The sequence below is a fragment of the Leptidea sinapis genome, chromosome 44, assembly GCF_905404315.1.
Source record: "Leptidea sinapis chromosome 44, ilLepSina1.1, whole genome shotgun sequence".
Classification (NCBI taxonomy): Eukaryota; Metazoa; Arthropoda; class Insecta; order Lepidoptera; family Pieridae; genus Leptidea; species Leptidea sinapis.
Window position 1 is genome coordinate 2,218,734 of NC_066308.1, and position 14,911 is coordinate 2,233,644.

Here is a 14,911-nt window from a genome sequence, read left to right on the forward strand (position 1 = left end):
CTTATTCTTATTCTTATAAACATTTACGAAAACATGTTTTATAAACTTCATATATATGTTACAATGTAGTATGATCAGCGAATAAAGGCTATTATTATTATAATATAAATCCTAATACATCACATTTTTCTTTGGCATTATGAAAAAAATTAAACCGACTGTCGGGTCCGCAACATAAATAAATATTTGAACGAGTTATTGAATGAACCGTCCGTTAGCCTTCACGAGCATCGGAACTACAGCTTGTTCACAACTGATCTGCCGGCATATTCGGTCCGGTAGCTTAACGCGAAGCACGTGCGTAACGAACACATTCACAAAAAGAAGAACTATAATAAAAACCTTTACCACAGATTAATAATTAAAAAGTAATTACTGAAAAAATTACCTTTGCCTATACTTATTTAAAAAAACAATATCACCGACCATTGCCACTAGTTGATTAAAAAAAAAGTGTTTTGTGTGAACTCAGTGACTTTAGTGAAGAAAGTTTTTGGATTTTTGTTAATTATTGAGGTGAGATTTATTTAACTTTTTTTTAAATATTAGAATTAATTTACTTAGCAATAAAAACCCTTACCTTTTCATTGAGAATCACAATGTTTGTTGATTATGAATGGAGTTTGTGTTTATTTGCAATATCAACACAGAACCCTTACCGGTTCGACTGAAGAACTAGCATTCATGGTCATGAAATAAATTAAGAAAAAAACCCTTTAACTCTCTTCTCATTTATTATAATATTTGTCTTTGAAGTGGGACCTTTGATCAAGGATTGGTCACCGGTGGCGATGGCGAACTCCCAAAAACTGTTTTTTTTTTTTCTATTTTTGTGTTAAAATGTTAATGCGGTTCACAGAACAAATCGACTTATCAAGTTTCAACAATATAGTTCTTATAGTTTTGGAAAAAAGTGGCTGTGACATACACGGATCGACAGACATGACGATGAGCTCCGTTTTTGCCATTTGGCTACGAAATCCTAAAAACTAAAACAAAGAGTTGATAACGTGATACGACACGAACTGGAAACTCAATGCGACCGTTAATATGAGACAAAGAGCAAGTCAATATAATGAAGAACACCTGAGTATGACATAAGTGTGTAAATTGTACCTAAATTATTCAAGAAATTTCATTTTAGTAGTTGTTAATTCAAGTTTATTTATTTATAACTAGCTGAACCGACAGACGTTGTTCTGTATATAATAAATAAAATAATGTTTTTATATGAATTTGTCAATAATATATCATAACATCAAAAATTACTTCGTAAAATATGCACCCTGCTGTCGTAATGAAATTGTTTCACAGCAGAACTGTCAAACCGTGCGTCAATAAATACTCTCATAGAAATTATGTATGGACACATCAAAGGAAAAACAAATTTGTTGTTTTTATTTAATTTAGCAGCATTTTCCCATTTATTCACCTTTTCAACCTTCTCTGGACTTCCACAAATAATTCAAGACCTAAATTAGTCAAATCGGTCCAGCCGTTCTCGAGTTTTAGCGAGACTAACGAACAGCAATTCATTTTTATATATATAGATTAATATTACACCTCATACCATAAACTTAGTATACTAGCGTAATAGACAAACACTCTCCTCATTACGGCGGCACTAAATTTAAAATGTTCATGTGTGATAGTTTTACAGATGTATTTGTGAGTTGGTGAAGTATGTAGTATTTTGCTTTTGGTCAATCCCTATGACCTAACATCATTTATACATCTTTTTTTTTATGGAATAGGAGGACAAACGAGCGTACGGGTCACCTGTTGTTAAGTGATCACCGCCGCCCATACTCTCTTGCAACACCAGAGGAATCACAGGAGCGTTGCCGGCCTTTAAGGAAGGTGTACGCGCTTATTTGAAGGTACCCATGTCGTATCGTCCCGGAAACACCGCACAAGGAAGTTCATTCCACAGCTTTGTTGTACGTGGAAGAAAGCTCCTTGTAAACCGCACTGTGGAGGACCGCCACACATCCAGATGGTGAGGATGATATCCTAACTTGTGGCGTGTTGTGCGAAGGTGGAATTCGGCGGCAGGAATTAGGTTGCAGAACGTCTAGATAGACTATGACAGTTGTGAAAAAAATAGACGTTAGAACTAACCCCTCTTTTGAGCAATTCACGCATACCAACACAAAAAATATATATATAAAATTAGCCTTTATTGCAGCAGCTACATTACATTTAAATATATTACACACCTTAATTATTAAAAAACTTTTCTTGCTGCGTGTCCCTCGACATAAGCCTCCTATAAATTTATCCAAGTCGTTCTATCTCTGGCTAGACGAGTCCACATGCTTCCGACCAAGTTTCGGATGTCGTCCTCCCATCTTTTGGATTGCCTGCCTCTTTTTCTTTTTCCGTTTCTGGGGTACCACTCCGTCACTTTTTTCGTCCATTTTCCAGAATTGTCTCTGATCATATGGCCTGTCCATCGCCATTTTTGCTGTTTAATCATTTTGCTTACATTTTTAAATTTTAATTTTTTCTTTTATGTCCTGCAGCTTCATTCTGTCTCTCAATCTAACACCTAGGACGCTTTTTTCCATAGAATTTTGGCAAGTTCTTAGAGTTGTGAGATTTTTCTCGGTTAGGGCCCATGTTTGTGATCCATAAGTTAAACATGGTAGTATGCAAGCATTAAAAACCTAAACAAATAATACCAACACAAAGTGTCATACAAATCGCGAGTGTAAGACGTAGCTTATCACACACACACTAAACTAATATTCCTGGCCTGTTTTTATCGGTTGTCTAACAGCAAGAGTCTCTGTCTAGACGTATAAATTATCTAAGCCTATGACAAATATTGATAAACGGCGTCATATTCACGTATACAATATTTTATTATCCAACACATATTTTTTTCAATTAATATAATCTTTAGAAATAAAGTGTTTATTGAGTATATAAAATGCTATACAAAATATTTTAGTGCATATGTTTTTTTTTTATGGAATAGGAGGACAATCGAGCGTACGGGTCACCTGGTGTTAAGTGATCACCGCCGCCCACATTCTCTTGCAACACCAGAGGAATCACAAGAGCGTTGCCGGCCTTGGAAGGCGTACGCAATTTTTTTGAAGGTACCCATGTCGTATCGTCCCGGAAACACCGCATAAGGAAGCACATTCCACAGCTTTGTAGTTCTACGAAAATAAAAGCACCACGAAAGCAATATATGTAGAAGAATCAGTATTTACCTGTGATTTTTTTTTATTTGGATTGTAGCTGTAGATAACAACACAATGTAATACAGTACACGACACCATTATATTTTCTAATTAATACCCGTTAAAACACGTTACAATAACGATAAAAACACTAAAATTAAAACGCGGTCCAATTTGACAGGAGACTAATGGATACTAACTGTCTTATAATGACAGCGGAGATTTAAAACATCGCTAATATACGCTTGTTAAAAAATGGTATTCATAATCGCATATTAGCGCTAAAACGCTCATTATCTCTTCGATAAAGCTGACGTGAGATAAACCCCCTTATTCATAATAGTCTGCTAACTTAAAGCATTGGTAATTCTCACTCTATCTTATTCTATTGACCTAAGTCAGAATGAGAAAAAACACTCCTTAACGGCTGTTTAAAGTTACCGGACCATTATTAATAAGGGGGAAAGTAGCTAGGACCTTTCTATAAACCTATTTTAAGCACTCGAACGCAAAAAAACATGGCCGACATCGATCAGCTGTTCGTTAAATAATGTGATAAATAGCTTCCCGCTCAAAGTTGTTGGATATCCGTCATAGATTGACTACCGACAGACTTCAAAACTTAGATTTTTGAAGTTTGTAATTATTCTGACATCGACTATTGACAACTGACAAACCATTGACATTGAAAAGATGTCTGTTTCCATTGACAGTTCCTCAATAAATTAGTTGAAATCATGTTTTTTTGTACGAAATGGCAATATTGCGTACTACAGGGACGTATTAGTTACGGGAGCTTTCTCTAACAAATATGAATAAGGAATTTTATCGAACGTTCGATAGGCTTAAAACACGTTGTAACTAATATAGCTTTATACCTTCGAAAAGCGTTTTATTATGAATAAGGTAGTTAATTGTTACAAAACGGTTTCATGGTCTTCATGTATTCCGTCTCTTTCTCACACCTAGGTTTTTATGTAAGTATAGTTATCTCACTCTAACACAGGGTTCGTCTATTACGCTTTAAGTTTATGCGTAATACATAGGTACTTAATTAATATAACTAATAATTGTTTAAACATTGCAATATATGAGTAGATTGAGTGTAATGTGAGCAGCCTTTTAAGAGGATTCATAAATTAGAATATGATTTTTTGAATTTACATATTTTTATGACTTTGTCAGTTGAAATTCTAATTTAAATATTTTAATTAAATTGAAAATAGTGTAAAAAAAATATTTTATTGTAAAAAAAAGCGTGGGGTGTAGAAGAATTATTATTTTAATAATATCTTAAAAAGCATAAAATATATTTTTTACACTATTTTCAATTTAAATTTATTTTCTATTTTTTAGTTGAATTTTATATAAAGCGTGCTTTTTAGTTTTTTTTTAACTATTATTTATTTTTCATTTTTTAGTTAAATTTTCTTTAAAAGCGTATTTTTAAAACTACTAAGTACTTTAACATTTATTCCTGCCTTATCGACTATAGATGAAAATCATATAAATAATCAAAAATCATATTTTGCAAATTTAAAAATTTGTATAATTTTATCATATTAGTGTAATGTCATCGGTCCTCGATAAAAAAAAAAACAAAGTTTGAACGAAATCGTTTAAAGTGGGTCAAAATCGCGCCCAAAGAAGGCGGTTACAAACATACAAACATACAGGTGAAGCTAATATAAAGCGTATAAAAAAAATAGGATGTGACGTCACTTATTGAAAGTCAAAAACTACGATCCATTCTAAGAAATATGCCTCAGACCTGAGAAGAACGGGTGCAACAAACTCAGTGGGCTTCTTTTTTTTATAAAAATATGGTTACAATGTAAAATCGTACAATAAAATTTAGTATTAACCTGTGGGCAGTCACTCCATTCCTTAAATACACAAACGTTTTTTGCAATTCTATTGACTTTCGTAATACATTTGTTTTGAACATTATCTGGGATCTTGTTGTAAAAGAATATACATCGCCCCACAAAAGACATTACAACAATAAGTAATACTGTAAATTTCAATTCCTGTTTCAATGTTTATTATAGTTGTAATTTTTTTGTTACATATTATGTGCTTCATACTTAAATTGGTGTATTAAGTTTAAATTAAAGAGCTATCCAGGCGTCTAACCGATTTAACAGGTGACCCAAGATCTGGTACGTACCTCTGTCAAAGGATAAGTTTGGCTATACAAAGAGGTAACGTTGCCAGCTTCACGGGCACCTGACCTGCCGATAGCGATCTTAATGATATTTTCTATTTGTAATTAATTAATTTTATTAGATTATTTAAGTTTTGTTTTATTAGTTTTTATATAAATAGCGTAATTAATTATTAAGTCATATTATTATAAATATAATATTATTTTTAAATAATAATATTAAAAATGGTTATAAGGATTGTTTTGTTGCGAATAAATATAAACCTGTTCAGTTAAACTTTAATTTATCTTGTGAACGTGACTATACTTAACTCTTACTTTGTTAAATTAAACAAATGTATTATAAATACATGTTATTACTTCATATCGAATAGAAACTAGTTCATAATGTGCAATAGATTTCGTAATGCTGTAGTGACATACCAACGGAAGACCCCTTTGATAATTGACTGGTCTTCTCGCATGCGCTCCGAACAGATGATTTGTTCCTGTTTCGCCCCTGGTTTTTGCCCACATTCCTGTTTCGTCCCTCGTTGATTTTTATTCCTGTTTCGTCCCACTTTTTAAAATGTTATTTTTGTACAGCCAGAAAAAAATGTGAATTACAACAATATTCTAGATATATATAAGAGCAATAGTTTACCCGAGACCAAACGATGGCATGAAAGGTGTTCATAAACCTATTACAGGATATTATGTTCTTGCAGATTGTGGCACAGCTGTCACGGGTTGTCTCAAAAGTATAACGATAAAACTTGGCACAAAAATATCATAAACTGACCAAGTACATAGTAAAATTATATTGATTCCGAAGTCCATGCATCAAGATGAAGGTGGAGAAAGCGGTAGATAAAAGTTAGGATTTTAAGCCATAAACTTACTTGTTTAGCGGGCACACGTAGTACACTTTTTTTTTAAAGATATTGACATTTTAATTTGAAAAACAACAAAATTTTATGAACGATGCGGGACTCGAACCCACGACCTCCGGCGTTCCGTGCCGGTGCTCTAACCAACGGTAACCGTTATTTGTGTATTAATCCTAGAAGTAAGGGTTATCACTTTAAAAATATAATAAATTGTTGAGTTTCTAAACCAATTTATATAACAATTTGAATAAGTAAATTTTGAATTAGTTAAAAGGCTCCTGTTTCCATTAATTGATTTCTTGTATTGAATACTAACTTTTTGAGTTCATTAATAATATTTATCGTCAAAAATATGATTTTTAAAATATTTTGTATGCAGTCCGTACAAAACATGTTGTAAAACACATAAATTACTACCCGGGGCGAATAAAGAACATAAAGTGGGGCAAAACCAGAATAAAATAATAAATTATTCATTATTCTAATTATTATTTTCGAGACGAAACAGGAATAAAATCTGGGGCGAAACAAGAACTTTTTGTATGGGGCGACACTTTGCGGGGCGAAACAGGAACAAATCGAACAGATACAGCTGGCGTAGGAACTTGTAAAAAGCGTAAAAGGCATTTATTTTCTCAAAATTTTGAATTCTTTTTGATGTTATTCTGACATAAGGTGCTAAGTCTCATTTGCCCAGTAGTTTCACTATCTACGGCGCCCTTTAGACCGAAACACAATAATGCTAACACATTACTATTTCACAGCTGAAATAAGCGCCGTTGTGGTTGTGGTGGTTGACCTATAATCTAGCCAGCATCCTGTGCAAAGGAGCCTCCCACTGGTAAAATTGTAAAGCATGTTGCAAATGTCAATCATAATACTAACTTCCTGCCAAAAAGTGAATGCCTTTCAACTTTTAAAAGTCAAATTAATCGGTACTTCTAACTTTAAAAAATAGATGGCCCAACATACTAATAATAATATTGACACACTCTTACACAAATTATCTTGCCCCAAACTAGGCATAGCCTGTACTATGGGTACAAGACAACGATATATTTAATATGATATACTTACTTAAACATACAGTACCCGGACGACCGAGCCTTGCTCGGATTTTTAAGAAGATACAAAACTTGAACTAAAAAACTAATAGGACATCTGGATTCGAATCGGGGTCTGCTGCTTTCCGGATCACCCAATGTCCCATCTGAGCTATTATAGTCTTGTATATAGTGGCATAATTTACCTTTGTATTCTAATGTTATTGTATCTGTTTCTCATTAAAACACGGAAAAAACTAAAATTGCAACCTAGCTAGATCGAATTCTCGCCCCCGAAACTGCCCGTTTACTAAATTTCATGAAAATCTTTGGAGCCGTTTTGGGATTCAGATTATATATATAATAATAAATATATTGTATACATTTATCCATCCAATATAATAATAATAAATATATATTATATGGAGCATATTTATGTAAATGCATACTTCCAGTTTATACACCGCGGGGGTAATTACCCATACACTTCCGACAAACCGGTCCCATAACTTTCTACAACAACATCCATAAGTTTTTATCTTATGTTAATAATTCACTTTCATCAGTAATATGTCGTTGCATATTGATTTATCTTTTACTTTGCACAAGCGATTGCCCGCGACTATATCTGAGTAGATTTTTTTAAAAGAAAAGGAAGACAATTGAGTGTACGGGTCACTTGGTGTTAAGTGATCACCGCCGCCCACATTCTCTTGCAACATCAGAGCGAATCACAGAAGCGTTGCCGGTCTTTAAGGAAGGTGTACGCGCTTTTTTTGAAGGTACCCACCCACGTTGTATCGTCCCGGAAACACCGCACATGGAAGCTCATTCCACAGCTTTGTAGCACGTGGTACAAAGCACATTGAAAACCGTACTGTGGAGGACCGCCACACATCCAGATAGTGGGGATGATGAAAAGACTTCAGATTAGTACATTTTGTTTACATGGTGATCTGACCATTGGTCGGATTTTGTTTACAATTTCATGTCTTTTTATTTTTAGCTTTTTTCATGAAAATTAGGGACTTCACAGGCAGGACGTTCAGCTGGTGATGGTAATTGATACGTTATTATTAGCCATTACAATGCAGTGCGGCACTACAATTGTGCTCGTCACCTTCAGATATAAGATATTGTTAAGTCTCATTTGCCCAGTAATTTCACTAGCTACGGCGTCTTTTGCTCATTATTGCTTCACGATAGAAATAGGCTCCTTTGCACAAGACGCCGCGCCGTCTAGATTATGGGTACCACAACGGCGCCTATTACTGCCGTGAAGCAGTAATGTGTAAACATTATTGTGTTTCGGTCTGAAGGGCGCCGTAACTAGTGAAATTACTGAGCATATGAGACTTAACATCTTATGTGTCTCAAGGTGACGAGTGCAATTGTAGTGCCGCTCAGAATTATTGGGTTTTTCAAGAATCCTGAGCGGCACTGCATTGTAATGTGCAGGTCGTGTCAATTTACAATTACCACCAGTTCAACGTCCTGCTCGACTCGTCCCTTATTTTAATAAAAAAAATGTGGAGGCCCTGGCAACTTTCTTCTTAAGTCACAGCGAAAATCACCCACGCTTCAGTCAGCCGGCACACAATTTTCATAACGATGCCAATTATGGCATATTATATAGTTGTCATTTGTTTTATATTAGTAAAACAAATGACAACTACATTAAAATGTAACCAAGGTACTTTCGGAGTGTTTCGTGTATTAATTAATTTTATTACAAATGAATGCACTGGTTTTAAACTTTAAGGGTTCCGTAGCCAAATGGCAAAAAACGGAACTGTCTGTCCGTATATGTCACAGCCACTTTTTTCCGAAACTATACAATTGAAAATTGGTAAGTAGATGTATTCTGTGAACCGCATTAAGATTTCCACACAAAATAAAAAAAATCAATAAATCCCCATACTAAGAACTGAAACTCTTTTTTTCATCAAACCCATACGTGTGGGGTTCAAATCTTCTATCATCTATGGTATTCAAAAATAATGTTGAGGTTTCTGATATCATTTTTTTCTAAATTGAATAGTTTGCGCGAGAGACTTCAAAAGCGGTAAAATGTGTCCCCCCCCCCCTGTAACTTTAAAATAAGAGAATGATAAAACTAAAAAAAAATATGATGTACATTAATTACCATGCTAACTTCCACCGAAAATTGAATTGAACGAGATCTAGTACCTACGTAGTTTTTTTTTAATACGTATAAATGATGAGAGCTCATTTGCACCGTGTGACCTTGAGCAAAGAATTTTTGCCTTTTCCATTAAAATAATTTAATATCGTTTTCCTTTCTATATAACTTTTATATTATGTTACTTGCTGCTACGGAACCCTTCATGGGCGAGTCCTACTCGCACTTGGCCGCTTTTTTTGTCCGTATCTAGTAAGGTCTTATTTAATAACAGTAAATGTCTCCTCAATTACACGCTTCGAACCTTTCTTATATGACCTGCAAAATGATGAACTCAAAAAATAATTCTCACAGATAAAAAAGATATAGAAAGACATCAACTCAATAGACAAGACATCATTAATATTTCCTACAGTGAAGTAATTTAAGTTTGGTTTGGTGCAAGTTATAAGACTCAATTTATGAGAGCGTCAGTGAATAAATTAATATTTGTCACAAATGAATGAATTTAATTTAATACAATTTCGGTAACTTATTATTATTTATTTGGAAAGCTTAAAATCATAATTTACAATGCAATTATCATAAGTAAGTGGGAGGCTCCTTTGCACACAATGACGGCTAGATTATGGGTGCCACACCGGCGCCTATTTCTGCAGTGAAGCAATAATGTGTATGCATTATTGTGTTTCAGTCAGTAGGGCGCCGAGGCTATTAAAATTACTGGACAACGAGACTTAACATCTGAAGGGGACGAGCACAATTGTAGTGCTGTTCATAATTTCTGGGTCTTTCAATTATCCTGAGCAGCAATGAATTATAATGGGCAGGGCATATCAATTATTATCAACTGAACGTCCTGCTTGTCTCGTCCCTTATTGACAAAAAATAATAACTTAAGGCCAGTTACCGCATATGGCAATAATTATTTCTTGCTATATCTATAGTTATCAAATTTAAACTTAAAAAAATTAAATTATAGTCCTCCACATGCTATTTACTGAGTGTGTGCTTGGTACTTTCTTTTTTACCAGCAGATAACTCAGATAGTTGTCATGTTACATAATCTGTACTTCGAAACAAAACGCTGTTTGTCCGGTAATCAGCTTGTTAGTATGCGATGTGAAACATTGGCGATTTTCTGAACGTACTATAATTCCTAGAACAATTTTTATTAGGAAGCTGATGTCAGCTAGATTAGGCATTCATGAAATATACTGAAATGAAGTTCCAAAAACACGTGGTATTAAATTTGTGAAACAAACATTGGGTTTTTGTATGCATTCGATTTTGTTGCGTTATTTGATATAATTTGTTTATTTGTGTGGATCTGATTAGTTTTATACATTACACGGTTTTATGGTTATATAAAATATCAGTGTTTATTTTTCGGAACATGAAATTTGGTCAAATGAAATTGAAATGTATTAAAAAAAAGTGTGTGTGTCAGCTCTGACGCACGACTGGAGTTTACTCCTCAAGAACGATTGTCTTTGAAGAGGTACTAAACAAAATCAAGTCAAATGGAGTCGGTTACAAACAGACATACAGCAGAAGTTAATAAAAGCGAATTAATTAAAAAATAAATCCTTAACGCTCAAAATTTGTCAGGAAATGCCCAAACACAACTCCTGTTAAAAGCGGAACATAAAATTCCAATTTTTAAAGGTCCATCAAGGAAGGACATTTTGGCACTCCCTAATAGGTATATTATACTACATGCGTACACACACACACAACTGAAAAGTGAAAGGTGCGCGAGAAATGATGCGCACCAAAAATGTTACTATCCTATTTGATGAGTAGGTTTTACTCTCTATATTTTTCTCATACCTTATATGAAAATCGATTCTTATGGAGTAAACTCCAAAAAATATTTATTTACTTACTTATAAACCGAAGTGACGTACAGAATATATTTCTTATAAAATATTATAGAAAAAACGATATTTATTAAAATCAATAATTTCTTATATAACATGTATATTAGCCAAAAAATATGTGTATGTATATATTGGTAACTTAAAAAATTATGATAAAATAAATTATTTGTACGGACGCAAAGCGCTCATCACTTGGACCATATTACATCTGCAAATCTAACTGTACACTTGATTACGAATCAAACGACAGAAAGAGTTGGTAACGTTTTATAATTCGTTCGTAAGTTTAAGCAAGTCACTGTCGCGGCCATTAGTAGGTCATGGGGGTAAAAACCTGTTAAACTGACTATTAAATCAAATATAAACAAGAATAGTCTGTATTTGGACGATTTCCAATAAATCACTGTTATGTAATGACAATAGCACTTGATGTTTTCATGGACACATATTATTGTTATGAGAAAATAAGAGGAGAGGAAGCAGGGGTTCATATGATGGGGGGTGATATGCCCAACCGTTACAGTGCACATTAAGTAAATCGTTATTAATACCACCGTTGTTGTATTTATAACCTAGGTCCCAGATAATCATTAAAAAAATATTAGGAAAATTGTTGATTCTAAAGGCCATCCCTGCAACTTCCCGCTTATTCCATACCTAAACGCTTCATATTGTATGCTTATGACGATTTTGAGATCTTCGAGCTGTAGAATTGTAATCACATAGCAAAATTATTAAAAACTTCAAGTTAGTTACACTATTTTGTTAATATAAGGGGACATTTACCTAACATAAGACACTACATCGTTTTAAACTTTGAAATGCTGTTATTTGAACAGTTATTCACTGATAATTTTCTCATTACGTGGCGTTGTATTCAAAGCGCGGTCGAAACACAACTGAACGAAAACTCTACCTAATAGACGCATAGACAGAGTTTTGCTTCTTACATTTTCTATGCGCGATTATGAGTCTAGTTGTTTATTGTACATCAATGATCGCAGAACAACGTTTGCCGGGTAAGTATTTGTTTGTAATAAAAAAGTAAAATAGCCTGAAACCCTAACAGCAATTATCAAGCCTAGAGAAGTAACTATAAAGTTGCTGGCTCGACTTTTCTAACCTACACGAAACACAATGCACTGAAAAGAGGCAAACGTATCTCACCTTGTCTGTCTTGAAATGTAAAACAATAACTTGAAGCCATTTTATTTCATTTTGATCACCAGTCTGGTGACTAATGTTGTTTAGTGCAAATTGTTTAGTACAGAGTTTTCCATCGGCCAAATTTTTAATGTGTTTATGAGTCTAGTGTATTTTACGTCACTGGATCTAACTTAAAAATTTTGAGTTCTTCAAGATTTCCAAGCGGCACTCCTTTGCGGCCACGCACCGAAAAAATCTGCAAGCATTCATAATAACTGTTTCTTTGAACATGCTAATTGTAGGTAAATGCAAGTTTACTGTACATTGATAAGACAATGTCATGATGATAATTATCAGTAAACCGCTACGTTTATGTATCACATGGGAGTGTAACGGTGTTAGATGGTCGCAGGCTTTGTTTGATATTGTGCCTCTGTTGTCAAAGGTGTTGGTGGGCTAACGGGGTCGGAATTCTTAGTGAAATGGAAAAAAAGGATTGTGTAGTTTTATGAAACCACGGTAAAAGTGGAGCATTTTTTCACATTATAGACATTTAACTAAAAATTTTTGGAATAATATTCCATTAAGGGTATAAAAATCGCTTTATCAATCTTAATTTTGTACTTGGAAAATTGGAATGATAATGGGAAATAATAAAAGTAGACTACGTCTCCAACTAATATTTTAATTGAACTCTGTGTCTAAGCCATCTACACTCTACAGGATCTACTTTACAGTTGATAACCTGCTCAACCCAAATATTGGCATATTAGGAAATTTAATTTTCAAATTAATCCCAGAAGTGAGGGTTATCACTTAAAAAAAAACAAATTGTATAAGGGAATTTATCAGTGGGAGGCTTTCTATCTTTGCACCGGATGTCGCCAAGATTATAAGTATTGTGTTACTCATAATCTAGGCGACTTTTCGGTCTCGCTAGGCGCAGCTAGTGAAATAAAATGGCAAATGAGAGAGTTTTTGGGTTTTTCAAGAATCCTGAGCGGCACCGCATTGTAACGTCCTGCCCGTCTCGTCCCTTACTGTCATAAAAAATAGTGGAATAAGATACTAATCATAAATATATCAAAATGATAAAATTTATCGTAAATGCAAATCATTGTTTCAGACAAAGAATGGGCTAGCGCTATCTGAAAATGAACGAAAGCCGCGATCGAATCCGTCGGGAGCGCGAGCGAGAGAAAAACACATACACCTCTCCTCGTCACGCACTCCGTCGAGTGCTGCTATTGGCTGAAGGTCGCCAGTTCCGCGAAGCAGCGGCTGTCGTATCTCGACTGGGACCCGGAGTGCTGCAGAGCGTCGCTGCAGAGTTGCCGATAGATCTGCTGATTGAGTCGTTGCCGCATTCTTCGCACTTGATTGAAACGCTTCTAAATCGGTACGTATTATACATTTTTTTTAATAAACAATAACCTTTTTTTTTCATAAATTGCTTGTTATGTTTTTCGCCAGTTATTTATTACTGACTAGATTAGACCCCTTGTAAATAGCTAAAAAATGATATTATTATTCGGGAATATTGGAACCTAAAGCCATAGGAAATGTGCAAAAGTTAATGAGTTAAAAATGAAACAATAACGTATTTAAATATAAAAATAATTTCAATAAAAAAAGTCGGTTGGACTTCAAAAATTCTATTCCTAAACAATAGATATAATATGCACTAAAAAGTATAAAAATAATTGTGTATTTCTATACAATCTAATTAATTAATCTAATTCTAGTTACGATTATTGTTATTTTTGGATTCGGTGTTCTTCGGAGGCGACCCGCTCTCGCCTCTCGCCTCCTCTCGCCTCCTCACGACTCAAGCACATCTCACCTATAACTTTGTATGTAGTTACTAACCTATCTTGGATGACACCGACTCCCATTGATCATTATATTCTACTTCGACAATTACTTGACCATAATTACGTTATGGTTTTCGCATGGATGCCATTTTCAGATCTGGACTAATTACAATGGCACCACACGAGAAGCACCAGCTTTCAAATAAAAAAAGAATTATCAAAATTCACCCAGTCGATAATTTCGAGGTAACAAACATAAAAAAATACCGACGAATTGAGAACCTCCTCCTTTTTTGAAGGCGGTTAAAAATATGCTAACAATCTAATATTGTACAATAAAAATTTATAATTGAATAGCCTGAGGGTATTCCCAGTTTATGGTATCATTAAGAAAATCATTAATTTAATAAATTAATGTACTAAATCTTAGATTTTACGATGGCTTTCGACAAGTTCTTAAAAACAGCAATTCTTTTATCATGGAAAGAATAAGTATTGTAACATTTTAATTAAATTGGTCACGTTAGATTCATAAATGTCTATTTCACTCAAGGAAGTTGGCAATTTAAAAAGAAACGCATTCGAGACTGCCATTTCATTAAGTTGCGTTTAAAGTAGATCTGAACGAAAAAATGATTATAGGCTGCATTAT

General features: G+C 34.1%; 1 protein-coding gene across 1 annotated transcript in view; it reads left to right on the forward strand.

Annotated features, from left to right (window-relative positions):
• Nucleotides 1–288: 288 nt before the first annotated feature.
• LOC126977171 (uncharacterized) overlaps nt 289–14,911 on the forward strand; it is a 50,401-nt gene continuing 35,778 nt past the window's right edge. The window contains exons 1-2 of the mRNA XM_050825874.1: nt 289–516; nt 13,572–13,844. Of these exons, the coding sequence (XP_050681831.1) occupies nt 13,600–13,844 (245 nt within the window). The 5' untranslated portion in view covers nt 289–516; nt 13,572–13,599. The remainder of the gene's footprint in view (nt 517–13,571; nt 13,845–14,911) is intronic.